The sequence below is a fragment of the Arachis hypogaea genome, chromosome 5, assembly GCF_003086295.3.
Source record: "Arachis hypogaea cultivar Tifrunner chromosome 5, arahy.Tifrunner.gnm2.J5K5, whole genome shotgun sequence".
NCBI lineage: Eukaryota > Viridiplantae > Streptophyta > Magnoliopsida > Fabales > Fabaceae > Arachis > Arachis hypogaea.
Window position 1 is genome coordinate 93,145,597 of NC_092040.1, and position 15,805 is coordinate 93,161,401.

The following is a 15,805-nucleotide window of genomic DNA, read 5'->3' on the forward strand; positions in this document are numbered from 1 at the left end:
CATAGCCAACTAGTTGTGACTTGGATCTATAGGGATAAAACAATCTTATATCAACGTTCCATAAAGATATCGAAAGATGTGTTTGATTCCATTCCACTGTCTTCTGGTTGGAGAGGAACTATACCTTACTAATAAATTCACCGTGAATGATATATCAGGTTGTATATTATTAACAAGATACATTAGTGCTCCAATGACTCTAAGATATGGTACTTTAGGACCAAGGATATCTTCATTCTCTTCTTTAGGATGGAATTGATCCTTTTCTACATCCAAAAATCTTACGATCATTGGGGTACTTAATGAATGTGACTTATTCATATAAAATCTCTTCAAGATCTTTTCTGTGTATGTTGTTTGATGAATAAAGATCCAATTTTTTGTATGCTCGATCTGCAGGTCGAGACAAAATTTAATTTTTCTAAGATCTTTCATTTCAAACTCTTCTTTTAGAGTTCTTATAATTTTTGGAATTTCTTCAAGAGTTCCAATGATATTTAAATCATCAATATACATAACAATTATAATTAATTAAGATGCAGATTTCTTTATAAAAACACATAGACATATATCATCATTCTTGAATCCGTTTTTGGCCAGATACTCAGTAAGACGATTATACCACATTCGTTCAGATTGCTTTAGACCATATAAAGATCTTTGCAATTTGACTAAGTATACCCCATGCAAATATTCATTAGGGGATTTAGATATCTTTAATCCTTTAGGAACTTTCATATAGATATCACAATCTAATTATTCGTATAAGTAGGCTATTAACAATTAAATGCATATGTAGTTTATGGTATGTGAACTAATTAAATAACGCAATGTTATTGCATCAATTACAGGGGAATATGTTTCTTCATAATCTATATCGGAACTTTGTAAGAAACCTTGTGCCACAAGTCGAGCTTTGTAGTGCACAACTTCATTTTTCTTATTTCGTTTTCTCACAAATACCCATCTGTATCCAACAGGTTTTACATCTTCTGGTGTACGGACTACAGGTCCAAAGACTTTAGGTTTTGCAAGTGAGTCTAACTCAGCCTTCATAGCTTCTTTCCATTTTGGCCAATCATTTCTTTGTCGACATTCTTCGACTATTCTTGGCTCAAGATCCTTATTTTCATGCATGATATTTAATGCCATATTATATGCAAATATTTCATCGACAATTGTCTTATTTCGGTCCTATTTTTCTCTTGTAAAGACATAATTTATCGAGATCTCGTAATTTTTACAATTTTCAAGTACTTGAACGTCTTTTGACGTCAAAATTATATCAGAATTTTAGACAACTACATGTGTCTTTACTATACCTTTTTCAATAGGAATAATATTTATCTCTTTTCTTTTTTAAGGATTTTTTTCTTTAGAACCGACAGGCCTACCATGCTTCTGGCGTGAATTTGTTTAGTGGTTATTTGTTCGACTGGGACATCAATTCGAATTGGAATATTTTTAGCTGGTATATAGAATTTAGTTATCCTTTTTGTATCAGAAAATGCATCAGGCAATTCATTTGCTATTCTTTGCAAATGTATAATCTTTTGAACTTCTAGTTCATATTGCCTTGATCGAGGATCTAGATGCATTAAGGATGATGCACTCCAATTAAATTCCTTTTCAGGAAGCTTATTCTCTCCCCCTAATGTTGGAAATTTTGATTCATCAAAATAATAATCTGCAAATCTGGCTTTAAATATATCTCCAGTTTGTATTTCAATATACCTCACTATAGAGGGAGAATCATATCCAACATATATCCCCAATTTTTTTTTGGATCCCATTTTGGTGCGAAAAGATGGTGCAATGAGAACATATATCACACACTCGAATATTTTTAAATGGAAAACATTTAGCTGCTGGCAAAAAGCTAATTGCATAGGAGAGAATTGATGGTAACTTGTTGGCCTCAAATGAATAAGTACTGCGACATGTAAAATAGCATACCCCCAAGTCGAGGTTGGGAGATTTGTTCTCATAAGTAAGGGTCTAACAATTAATTGGAGGCGTTTAATAAGTGATTCTGCTAACCCATTTTGTGTCTGAATATGAGCTACAGGATGTTCAACATTTATTCCATTAGCCATACAATAAGCATCAAAAGCTTGGAAAGTAAATTTACCAGTATTATCAAGACGAATTATTTTGATTAAATTTTTTGGAAACTGTGCTTTTAATTGAATAATTTGAGCAAATAATCTTGCAAATGCCAAGTTGCGAGAAGACAATAAGTACACATGTGACCATCTTGAAGATGCGTCTATTAGGACCATAAAATATCTAAAAGATCCACATGGTGGAAGAATGGGTCCACATATATCGCCTTGAATTCTTTCTAGGAATTCAGGAGACTCAAATCCAATCTTTACTAGTGATGGCCTTAAAATTAGCTTTCCTTGAGAACATGCCACACAACAAAATTCACTAGATTAAAGAATCTTCTGGTTCTTTAGTGAATGTCCATAGGAGTTTTTAATAATTCTCTGCATCATGGTTGTTCCCGGATGACCCAATCGATCATGCTAAGTTATGAATTCATTTGGGCTAGTAAACTTTTGGTTTACAATGGCATGTGATTCAATTGCACTAATTTTAGTATAATACAACCTAGATGAAAGTGAGGGTAACTTTTTTAAAATAACATTTTTATTTGAATCATGAGTTGTGATACATAAGTACTCATGATTTTTCTCATTTATTGTTTTAATATGATATCCATTTTGGCGAATATTTTTAAAACTCAATAAGTTCCTTAGAGACTTAGTAGATAATAGTGCATTATTTATTATGAATTTTGTTCCTCCAGAAAATAAAATTATAGCTCTTCCAGTGCCTTCTATCACATTGCCTGGACCAATAATAGTATTAACATATTTTTCTTTCGGCACAATATGGGTAAAATATATATCACTTTTGAGAATGGCGTGCGAACTTGCACTATCCGCAAGGCATACATCTTCATTATATATTCTTTCCATTTTCTTCAAAGACAAATAATAATAATAAAATGAGTAGTAGTACATGCATAGTCAAATTGAATTCTTAATTGGAATTATTTTTCTAAAAAATATTATATATAAAAATAATGTCATATACTAAAATTTCATTATTATTATTATTATTATTATTATTATTATTATTATTATTATTATTAAAACTTAACACATTTAATAGTTTAAAATTCTCAAACATAAACATTAATATTTTATTATTTATATACATCATATTTAAAACTTAGAAAATAAAACTTAACAATCTCACGTATTAAATTATTCTATCATTCATCAAATGACCAATATTTCTTTCAAGATCTTCAAAGAAATCAGATACATCATCATGAGTGGTGAAATTTTCAGTATTATTTGAAACGAAATTCGTTTCTTTGTCGTCCTTTTTCAAATATACTTGATAAAGATCGACTAGGTGCCTTTGGATACGACAGGTACGCGACCAATGGCCCTTTCCACTACAACAGAAATATTTATCCTCTATTGATTTATTTTGCCCATTGTTTATTTCTTTATCCCACTTCTGGTGAGATCCTTTCTTGTAAATATAATTTTTCTTTCTTCCATAATTTTTCTTGTTGCCAAAACCTTGCCATTTACTTCTTCTGAGGTTATGATTTGCCTCATTTGCTTCAGGAAATGGAACGGCGTCAGCTGGGCACACTTCATGATTTTTTAAAAGCAACTCATTATTGCATTCAGCAACAAGAAGACAAGAAATTAACTCAAAATATTTTTTAAATCCATTTTCTCAATACTGCTGCTGTAGGAGTACATTCGAGACATGGAAGGTTGAGAAAATTTTCTCTAACATATCATTATCAGTTATCTTTTTCCCACATAATTTCATTCGTGAGGTGATTCGAAACATTGCTGAATTATATTTATTTATGGGTTTAAAATCCTGTAGACGCAAGTGCGTCTATTTATATCGGGCTTGATGAAGTATCACTGTCTTTTGATGATTATACCTTTCTTCAAGGTCTTTCCATAGATCTGCATGATCTTTTAATATGATATATTTATTTTTCAATCCTTCGTCAAGATGACGACGAAGGAAGATCATGACTTTGACTTTATCCTTCTGGAATGTATTATTTTTAGCCTTAATGGTATCTCCAAAATCCATTGAATCAAGATAGATTTCAGCATCTAGTATTTATGATAAATAGTTATTTTCAGGTATATCAAGAGCATTAAATTCAAGATGAGAGAGCTATGACATAATAAAAATTTGTTACCTAAGTCTTCCTAAAATTTGATCAGAGTGTCGTGCTGATAACGTGTTGTAAAATAAATAAATATATAAGAAAGATGTAATATAAGATGAAGAAGTATAATTAGATAACAATATTCACCACAATTACTATCTCAATATAATAGAAATGATTAATATATTTACTAATATTATAAAGAGTGAGAGAGAGGAATATTCATAATAGTTGTAAAATAAAAAAAGAAAGAAAATTGTTTTATTGCTTATGTATTGCTTCAAGCGTTCAAAAACTTTGTGCAAAAATTACAACCACAAACTAACCAGCAAGTGCACCGAGTCGTACCAAGTAGTACCTCAAGTGAATGAGGGTCGATCCCACGAGGATTGATCGACTAAGCAATAATGGTTGATTAATTTACTTAGTTAGACAAGCAGAAAATGATGTTTGAGAGTTCAAAAGTATTAAACAGTAAATCAGAAAATCAGAATAACAAGCAGAAAACAAGTTGTGAATAATATATAGAGAAACAGTTAAGGCTTCAGAGATATCTATCTTTCGGATTGATTTTTCTTACTAACTATTTTAATCATGTAAGATTTAATTCATGGAAAACTGTATGTGACTAGACCCTAATTCCTTAGACGTTTTTAATCTCTAAAATTCATTAACCGCCAATTTCTTGGTCACTTAATTCCAATTAGAAGGTGAAGTTCAACTCTAGTTTATAGGCCACAGAAATCCTAATTACCCAAATATAAGAGGATTATATGTCACGTATCCCATTAAGTCCAGATAATTAGAAATTTAAGAGAATATGTTTTCAAGTTGTTGTTCAAGTAAAGAGCTTTTTCAAGTTATACAAGAACTCAATTAGAACAAGGGTCATACGTCCGTTCCACCCAAATTCATAAGATAAAGAACAAAAATAATTCTTGAATTATAAATCAGTACATGAATTAAAATAGAAAAATAATAGTATCAATCCATACAATAGATAGAGCTCCTAACCGTAACAGTGGAGATTTAGTTGCTCATGGTTCAGAGAGAAAATAAGGATTCTGGTAAACTGTAAATTGCGAAATGAGATAGAAGAAAAGAGAAGACCCCAAAGGCCGATTCTTTTCCCTTTTATTTCTAATTCTAATTAATGTAAAATATATCTCCTAAAACTAAAATAATATCTTTTCCTAATTATAAATAAAATAAAAATTAAATCAAAATTAATTAACTTCAGCGCAGCTTTGTATGAGTGCATAGGGACTATTGGGTTCATTAAGGTCCACGCTGAACTTGAGAATTCTCAAGTTCAGCGTGGGTTAGAGCAATACGCGTCCTTTGGAGCTTGAATCCACACTGAACTTGGATTAACCCAAGTTCAGCGTGGGATGATACGTGATTCTTCTTCTGTGTGTTGGATTCCACGTTGAACTTGAGAAAGCTCAAGTTCAGCATAGAGAAGGCAGAGTGAAATGGACGAAAAGAGTATACTATTATATATCGTTGAAAAGTTTTGGAAGTTAGATTTCCAATGCCTCTAGAATCACGTCAATTGGACTTCTATAACTCAAGTTATTCCTGTTTGAGTGCAAGGAGGTCGGGGTTGACAACATCATTCGCTTTCTTCCTTTTCTGCTACAAAACTCCGTCAAATCCATCCAAATGCTACCTGAAATAAACAAAAATTGTAAACAATTCAAAGTAGCATTCATAGTGGCTAAAAGTAATTAAATCTTGATTAAACTCAACAATTTAAATGCAAATTCACTAGGAAAAGATAAAAAAGATACTCACGCATCAGCGTGGCTTCTCCTATTTATACATATAACAAGCCTTTATTTTCAAACTTTATTTATTTGATTTTGTCTTAAAAAGTGATTTCTTTAGTATTAAAAAGTTAGCCACTCAAGCCATACACGATCATCCATTTCTTTATCACAACATACAAAACTTGCTACCATATAGGTCATTTTTAAAAGTTAAATTTTAGACATAGAACTTAATCACCTATTATTTATGATAGATATTTCTGTGTGAATTAGTTTAAACTTTGTTAAAATGGGAATATACCAATCGGGGTTTTTTTCCCTATTTTTTTTTCTTTTGGGGGATCAGTATTAAGTACAAGAGGACTATAATAAAGGACTATGATCTGAAGTTATTACTAGAAGTGCTAGCAGGCTAGTATTTGGAAAAGAGTGAACTACAAATCTATTTTTTTAATAACAATATGATTTTTAGAGAAAAAAATAATTCATGCCTTTATTTTCTATTTTTGTGACATAATGTAATTTCTGTAGATGTTTCTTCATCTATTCTAAACGAAAAATACTGACCTATCACAATAAGCATGTGTGCTAGCACCCCCTTTTTGCTGAGGTGGATGTTCACTGCATATATATATATATATATATATATATATATATATATATATATATATATATATATATACCTCAAAATAGTGAGGCAGTTAGTTGTCATCTTTCATGTCTGCAAAAATATCGTCGTTTTCATGAAAGGAGACTTTTCATACGTTGTTGAATGAGCATCATGCTAATCTTCAATCTCTCTCGTCGACTCAACCCACACCTTCGTCCGCCCACCAATCTCTAATTTCTAGGTTGCTGCTGTAGGACTTGGATTCTCTGGTCGCATCTACGTCGGCGTCAATTTCGAATTCTCAGGTCTCCCCTTCCACCATTCCAATCATGCCGAACAGTTCCTCATAATCAACCTCCTCCTCAATTGTGAGACCTCCCTTACTTCCTTCGTTGTCTCCGCCGTACCCTGCAGTGACTACGCCAGTTCCTACAAAATCTCCGCGATTTAGAGAACATCTAAATCCTCATAACTTCGGACAACAATGACCAATTTTTACTTCCTCCCACACCATTACGATCCCATCGATCTCTTCCTCGAAACCTCTCCTTTTCTCTTGGAGCCCCGAAACAATGAGTTGAGGCTCACAACACGAACCCGAATGAACCACGATGATGAAGATGAGAATTTGAGATCCAAAAATGGTGATATTTGCAATAAACACGGTACGGTCGTTGATGATGAGAAGTTAAAGATTGTGGCTTTAGAGGTTGCGAATGCATCGCATGCATCTTACAGTGGGTGGTCCCCTTCAGGGGTGGCTCTGGTGGATTGCGACAGGAAGTTGTATAAGGGATCTAACATAGAATCGGTGGCGTTTAACCCAAGCTTGGGGCCGGTGCAAGTGGCGATGGTGGTGGGTAAGATGAGATCGCAGGTGCAGTGCTGGTGGAGAAAAAAGGTGCTCCAGTGAGACAGAAAGAGACGGCAAGATTGTTGATGCATTCCATTTTAGCCACGTGCCACTTTCAAGCATTGTTTTGCTGTTTTGATTCTGATGATGTTTGACAATTGACATGGTTTTTTAGATTATGATTATTGTTGTTGGTTTTTTGATGGATCATAGTACTCATTCATGGATATGAGTCAATGAGTCATGAATGGATGAGAGGACAATGTATGAGAAGTCTCCTCCCATGGAAACGACAACGATTTTGCGAACGTGGAAGAAGACAGCTAACCCCCTAACCATTTCGAGGTGTACACATATGTAGCAAACATCCGCCTCAGCAAAGAAAGGTGTCAGCACACACAGTTATTGTGACAAATTAGTGTTTTCCGTTCGAAGTTGACAGAAATGGCTCCGCTAGATAGATAATGGAGAATCTAAACAATGCGAACAATGGCTGAAAATTTGGCCCAATGAAGGTGAAAAAAATACCACTTAAATTACTCAAACAAAAATTTCATTCAGTTATTCCAAAATTTTAACCATCTCCTATAACCTAATTTACGAAATCAACATCTTCCTCTCCAAACATGTTGCCGTCGCACCTTTATCAACATCCCTTTTCACCGGCGTCAATCTCTCCCTCACCGGACATCACCAAATCGAACAAAATAACCATCCAATTAAGAATTCAAATAACCATCTGCATACCTTCTAAACTGAACATTCAACATGTTTTACTTGTATTTATTTAAACTAACCATTCTCATAAGAAATACAATAACCATCTGCCAACCTAGTGAACTAAACAACTGGCATATTATTCGTTATCAATGCATAGACTTTCGCTGCTTACCTTGTTAGATTGTTTACCCTCCACATCAACGGACATGTGAGGGGGAAGGCATGGGTGCGGTTGTGGCTGCGGAGGGAACTGCCGTGCATGGTGAGGCTGCGATGGTGTCAGTGAGGGATTGGTGGCGTCGGCACAGCGGGGGTTGCAGCAGTAGGGGGATGCACAAGTGCGGCTGCAGAGAACTAGACGCCATTTACATGCGAGGGTGATGCATGTATGAAAATGTTGCTAAGTATGCCCCTGGATGCCGACAGAACTGCCGCGCACAATGAGGTTGCAACGGTGAAGGCGGGGGGACTGTGGAGGGGACTGCGGAGGGGACTACACGGCGCTGCTGTGGAGCGATCTGACGTTGCTACGGAGTGCAAGCGGGACGAGGAGATGCTTCGGCGGCGTCCGCAGGAGGCTAGGCAATGTCGGACTGGACAGCGGGGAAGCGCAGCGGCGCTGGAGGTGAGTCTGCAAACCGTAGATCGCAAATGAAGAATGGGAAGTTAGCGTAAAATTGGGAGTAACTGTGCCAACTATGATTTGGTTCGATTGTTAATTTTTATTTTTCAAATTCCAAAATCTGAAATTAAAAATAATAAATAAATAATTTTATTCTTTTTTTTACTCCATTGTTCACATTGTTTACTATTCTCATTGTCTTTCTATACTTTTCTTGACAAAAAAATCCACAAGAACTGTGTTGTATTATAGAAGAAATAGGGACCGAAATGAATTGTTTTTTTCTTGAAGGGTCATATTATCATTCAAAAAAATAGAGACCGAATTGATAATTCATCATTTGAAAAATGTTCTGGACTAACCCATTACAAAAACTTGGCCACGTATATGCTATTCGGCCCCTCGGCTACATGTTAGGATTACCGATTTTCATACCAGATGATTCTAAAGCATGACGGTTGCAGCGGAGGCTTAGACCAGTGGGCAATAATCAAGCTGCACTAAGTTCAAACCCCAGCTGAGACTCGGATGAGGTTTGAGAAAACCTCAAAGTGTGGGTGTGTGAGTAGTGTAATGACCGAAAAAAAAAAAAAAGCATGATGGCTATAAGATACGCAGAGATCTAAGAGATAGTGAGACCCCCACTCTTTCGGGGGAGGCCCTGCAAAAAGACAACCAGTATATAAAGGGAGAGGCTGACCTCCCTACAGGTAACTAATTTTACCCTAATACTCTTAACCTCACAACCGAAACATTGACTTAGGTGTCAGTAATTTTGCATGTATCACCCCATCGTTCCTCTAATGATAGCCTCATCCCCCTGGACTACAGCTAGAGGTCTCCTCCTCACCCCCAGCAACCTCAGGTAACAAACTAACATTGGCACCGAATATGGGGAAGCCGAAGCTGTAATTGGAGATGGAGGATCACATCCTAAATAAATTAGGTCCAAGAAAATATTTGTATGAATATTCCGAGAATCACATCCCACAGGTTTTTAAGAAAATATCAATCCTAATTGTACATACACGAGCAGAACACAAGATTTTCAACCATTTTTGCTTTCAAAGCTATACATAACTGTAGTGCATGCATGTATTACATACACAAATCTCCTCTTACTAATTCAAAACAGAAAATAAATAGAAAGCCAATAAAACAAAAGGTTCCAGTTAAGATTTTCAATTTTTCTCCTTCTGAAGAAAGAAATTAAACACACATGATACACAAATCTATAATATAGTCAACCCTTTACTACCTCAGTCTCATGTTCCCTCCAAAACATCATCAGTCTTATGACTCTTTCATCTGTTTTTCTTCTTTCTTTTTTTTTTTATCAGGATCAGTCAGCAGTCATTGGTTGTGTCATGCAACACCTGAATCGAGCCTTCCGAACAGTTGTCATGATCTCGGTCTCTGCATTCTCAAGCATTCCTACAATTTCTGCAAATGGTGGCCGGACATCAGGGTTGGGATCCCAGCATCTGGTCATGATTTCACGGAGAACAGGTAAGCAATCATTGGGTATAATCGGGCGAACATTTTTGTTTACAACTGCAAATGCTGCCTGTACTGCTGTCATGTTCTGAAATGGAAGCATTCCAGTGATAAGCTCCCAAAGAACAATCCCAAAGCTATACACATCCACTCTTTGTGTGTAAGGCCTATGCTGGATCATCTCCCTGCCATATATTGGAGAATATATTGGATCAAAAAATACATAGTAGACTCGTTCTTCAGAAGCACCGGAAACATATAGATTATAGAAATATGCTAACTCAAAATACAATCATCCATATATCTCCAATTTTCAGGATCACAACCAGGATGCACATCAAAATAATATTAGAAGGAAAAAGGAAACAAAAAAAAAAAATCTTACGGAGCCATCCAACGGTATGTTCCAGTCTCAGGTGTCATTCCTTCCGTTTGCACCTCAATCCGAGCAACACCAAAGTCAGCAATTTTAATTGATTTATCCCCAAAAATCAAAAGATTATCAGACTTCAAATCCCTGTGGATCAACCCAAGTCCATGAACATATGCCATTCCTCTAGCAACATCCAAAGCCTGTTTGACGGCCAATTTTAGGGGAACTGATCGATTCTGACGTTTCATTAAAGACTGTCTAACAGAACCCCCTTTGGCATATTCCGTTACGATGCACCATACCATCGGCTTTCTGCATGCACCAATGAAACGAACTATATTAGGATGCTTTAGTGTAGCCAGCATCATAACCTCCTGCTGAAACTGTTGTTCCATCAACTGAGCCTTTGATAAATCATTTTCAGGCCTTTCCAAGATTTTGATAGCAACATCTTCACCATTGTAAGTACCCCTGTAGAGTTTCCCAAAAGCTCCTTGAGCAAAGGCCTCGCCCATATTAAGCTTCCTTAAATCAATTGTCCACTCGTCAAAATTTTCAAGTCCCTCAGTTGGAGAATTGCTATCCATTAGAGCTTGAGCCAAAGCATCATCACTCAGTGCATGTGTGACTCTTCCTCGACGATTTACACTGTTTTGAACAGAGTAGTTATCATTTGCACGCCGCCGCAACCCTTGGTGGTTCAATATGCGAGTATGGGAATCATTAGACCCAACACTACTATTATCTATGGACATCGCAACAGATCCCCCACCATTACTTGTTTGCATGCTGTCAATCGACATATTAGTACCCTCCCCAAGCTTATGGTAAAAGCCTTGAGAGAAATCATAATAGTTGTCAGTTGTATGCTTGTTGAGATCTATTAATCCAGGGAATTTAGCACCACCTTCCAACATCTTTTCAGTCTTGTAAACAAAAGAACTTTATATCTTCTTATTCCTTCAGAATCAGAAAATGGAAATGTTAAGCATTTCTATTTATAAACATTATTTACAAAAAACAACTCCAACAAAGGTAACTCCCTGTATGGTATGCATTTCATTTACCATTCTTCACAAATAATTAATGCAAAAAATCTTTTATCAATATAATAATCTAACATCCTTTTTTTGTTGAATAAGTAATCATATACTGCATCTAAATTCAAGAGATTGCTTTCAATTTCACAAATAAAAACAAATGGGTATGAGGAAAACCCTACTCAACAGTAACATTTTGTTCAGAATCAAAACGACAAATGAAATGCATATATAAAAGGAAAATACCCACAGAGTCTAAGTCTAATAGCATTCCCTTTTACAAGTCAATGCACAAGAAGACTCCATTAGAACCAAAATTGACGAGAGCAGCAGCAACAACATAAACAACATAAACAACAACAACAACAACAACAATAGCAATTGGTAGAGACCATACCACAAAACTCACCAGCAGCATAATCCCTAATCCTTGTATCAAAAGCTACCAAATATGACTGAGAAACATGCGAAAGGTGAAACAGCTCGTTAGTCAAACGAAGTACGGAACTAAAAATTAATAAAATGTTAAAAAGGAAATAAATTAAATTGAGCTAAATTCTCCTCAATTAACGAGCTTGTGAGTAAAATTACAAATCATATAAGGAAGAATCAAGAACAAAGAACAGGAAGTGTGAAAACCCTAAAATCCAAAAGTCCTAATTGAAGACACGAAGAGACGTCAACCCGTAAGGTTTACCTGAACTGAAGAGGGAAAGGGAAAGAGTGTGTTTTTCGAGTTCTGATTGATCAAATCGAAACTTGAAGAGATCGAAGAGAATTGGAATTGAAACTGAGAAAGAGAGATGGTTGAAGAAGAAGAAGAAGTGGTGTGAATGAAAAGGAAAAAAATAACACCGAAGACTGGACCAAATACAAAGAAAATAGAAATAGACAAAAAAAAAATAGAAAACGATGAATTGATGTATTGATGAGTGATGACCTTTTTTATTTTTTTCCTTTTTCTTCCTATTTTTCCATTTATTCTACAAATATGTATAGAAAAATATCCTAATTGGACATTTCAATATATATAAAAGATATTTTTATTTTTATTTTTATATTATTATCTTTTTATAAATCTATATAAATATACAATAAAAAAATTATGTGTTGAGTGACGCTATAAAAAATAATAATGATATTATTATTTATATATAATACAAAAATATTAAAATAATAGATGTATAATTATTTTGTATGAACAAAAATAAAAATAAAAATACTAAAATTGTTCTTGTTTGATAGGAATATGAAATAAAAAAAATATTAAATAAAAGAGAGTTATATTATCTTTGTTAACTATTTTTTTTAGAAAAATTTATAATAATTTTAGAATATTTACTTCTAGAATATTTTAGAAAATTATCCTATTTTAAACATAAAAATAACATTTTAAGAAGACTTTTTATTTTTTAACAGAAACTAGTTATTAAGAATTTGGTTAACCTTTTACTAATTATAAAAATTCAATTACAAATTTTTAAATTATAAAAGTTTAATTTAAAATTTAGTAAATTTATACAAAAAAATAATTAATCCTTTAATAAATAAATATTTGTTTATATTTTTATATTAATAAAACTATCAAACAAAATTTTGTGTATTTATTATTTGATTACTGATAATGGAATATACCATTGTGGCTTCTACTTAAAGTGAAGATTTAACTTTATAATCAATAAATGTAACCATTCATTATATTAAATGTTTTGGTAAGACAATAGATTCTAGCTAAATCCAATTTTTGTATTAAAAAATTATTTCTTTGGTGTTTGAATAAATATTTATACTAAAATCTAATGATAATAGAGTAAATGTCAATTAAAAATATGAAAATATAAATAATGGAAAAATATCAATAGATAATAATTAAATATTTTTTTTCTTTTTTTTCTTTAACTTCCTTTAATAATTAAGTAATTATTGTATCATTTTTTTATCTAATTTTTTTAATTAAACTCTTGGGATTGAATAGTATGAGGCGCTTCCGTCACACTTTTATTGCATTAAGATACACACTATCACGTTAACAATTAAATGATATAATGTAACGTTTTGTTATTATTATTATTATTATTATTATTATTATTATTATTATTATTATTATTATTATTATTATGCATGAATCTCTAAGACAATGCAAATATTGATGGATAATTTTGATAAATATAAAATTATATTTTTATAATTAATTATAAATATAGTACTATTTAAGTACTCTTTATATGTTTATTATTAAAATAAGATAATATGCATAATATCTTAAATTAAAATACATAATATTTTATTTTAATAATAAATATATAAAAAATTATATCTATAATTATAAAAATATAAAAATATTATTTATAGGATATTTTTATATTTATCAAAACTATAAATAACAAATATTACTTGAATATATAAAATTATTATTATTAATATTATTTACTAGTTAACTATTTTGTCTCTTAAAATGATAAAATATACGGAATGTTAGTATAATTCCTGAATGGAATATTAATTTCTTCTTTTGACAAAAAAAAAAGATATTTGTAAAAAATATTGCATGTGATTTTGATTCTTAAACGATACATAATCCATGTAATGTTAATTAAACTAATAAAATTGTATAAAAAATAAAGATAAAATAAATATTGCATGCATTTTTAAGATTAGTGAAAAAAATGTAAAAATAATAAAACAAATTTTATTTTTTATTTTTTATTTATTTAGTAAGATTCTCAGAAATACAAAATGTTAAGATAATTGTATATAACATACTAATCAAATAAACTTTTAAACACAATATTAAGCACTCAATTAACGAATTTGTGAGTGAAATCACAAAAAGGGTGAAAAATAAAGAATAGAAAGTGTAAAAACTCTAAAATTCATCGAAGCCTTGATTGAAGATACTAAATTAGAGACGTCATCTTGTAAGGTTTATCTAAACTGGGGAGGAAGAGATAAAAAAAAAATGTGGTTTTGGAGTTTTTGACTGGTTTTGGAGTTCTGACCGATCAAGTTGAAATTTGAAGAGATCGAAAAAAAATTGGAATTGGAACTGACAAAGAAAAAGAGAAAGAGATGGTTGAAGAAGAAGGAGAAGTGGTGTGAATGAAAAGAAAAAAATAATACTAAAGATTGGATCAAATAAAAAAAACAACAAAAAAAATAAAAATAAAAAAAAATAAAAAATGAAAAATAATGAGTTGATATCTCGATGAATGATGACCTTTTTTTCTATTTTTTATTTATTCTACAAATATTTATAGAGGAATATTCTTGTTGGACATGTTAACTTGCATAAAAGATATTTATATTTTTATTTTGATAATATTAATTTTTTGAATTTATATAAATATACAATAAAAAAATTATGTGTGGAGTGACACTATGATTAATAATAATGATATTATTATTTATATATAATATTAAAATACTAAAATAATAGATGTATAATTATTTTGTATGAACGAAAAATAAAAATACTATAATGGTTCTTGTTTGATAGAAGTATGAAATAAGAAAAAAATATTAAATAAAATAAAGTTATATTATCTCTATTTTAGATACAATATTTTATGTTCTTATTTTTTAAAATTTTAATTATTTTATTTATTTTTATAATTTTGTTAAATTTTTAGTTAAATTTTTATAATTTAAAATTTTATTAGATATTTTTTTATAAATAAATATAATAATTTTAAAATATTTACTCCTAGAATATTTTAAAAAATCATCCTATTTTAAACATAAAAATAATATTCTAAGAAAACATTGTATTTTTTAACAAAGGCTAGTTAATAAAAATTTAGTTAAGGTTTTATCAATTATAAAAATTCAAATACAAATTTTTAAATTATAAAATTTAATTCAAAAATGTAGTAAAATTACAAAAAAAATAATTAATCTTTTTTTCTCTTGCCTCCTTTAATATTTAAGTAATTATTGTATGAATTTTTGTTTGCATCTAATTAAACGTTTGCAATTCGTAACACGTGATTTGCGCTTCACTCACACTTTTATTGCACTAAAATACTGTTATCAATTAAATGCTATAATAAAGGGCCTCAAGAAAAATGTTTTGGAGACGTCTATGCACGAG

At 31.7% G+C, this 15,805-nt stretch overlaps 1 protein-coding gene and 1 pseudogene across 3 annotated transcripts; one reads left to right on the plus strand and one right to left on the minus strand.

The window, feature by feature from the left end:
* Positions 1–6,800: 6,800 nt before the first annotated feature.
* Positions 6,801–7,642, plus strand: LOC112799768 (cytidine deaminase 1-like; annotated as a pseudogene).
* A 2,198-nt stretch (positions 7,643–9,840) lies between these two features.
* LOC112801976 (serine/threonine-protein kinase STY13) lies at positions 9,841–12,712 on the minus strand. 3 transcript variants are annotated; one of them, XM_025844946.3, is made up of 4 exons: positions 12,413–12,712; positions 12,125–12,170; positions 10,688–11,635; positions 9,841–10,487 (listed from the first exon to the last, which is right to left on the minus strand). In XM_025844946.3, exons 3-4 carry the CDS (start codon positions 11,590–11,592, stop codon positions 10,148–10,150), a joined length of 1,245 nt encoding a protein of 414 aa, XP_025700731.1. In that variant the 5' UTR covers positions 11,593–11,635; positions 12,125–12,170; positions 12,413–12,712; the 3' UTR covers positions 9,841–10,147. The 3 variants fall into 3 exon arrangements, with proteins under 3 accessions (XP_025700731.1, XP_025700732.1, XP_025700734.1); XM_025844947.3 differs by having other exon boundaries at positions 12,113–12,170; positions 12,413–12,683; XM_025844949.3 differs by lacking the exon at positions 12,125–12,170 and having other exon boundaries at positions 12,413–12,683.
* Between the last annotated feature and the right edge of the window lie 3,093 nt (positions 12,713–15,805).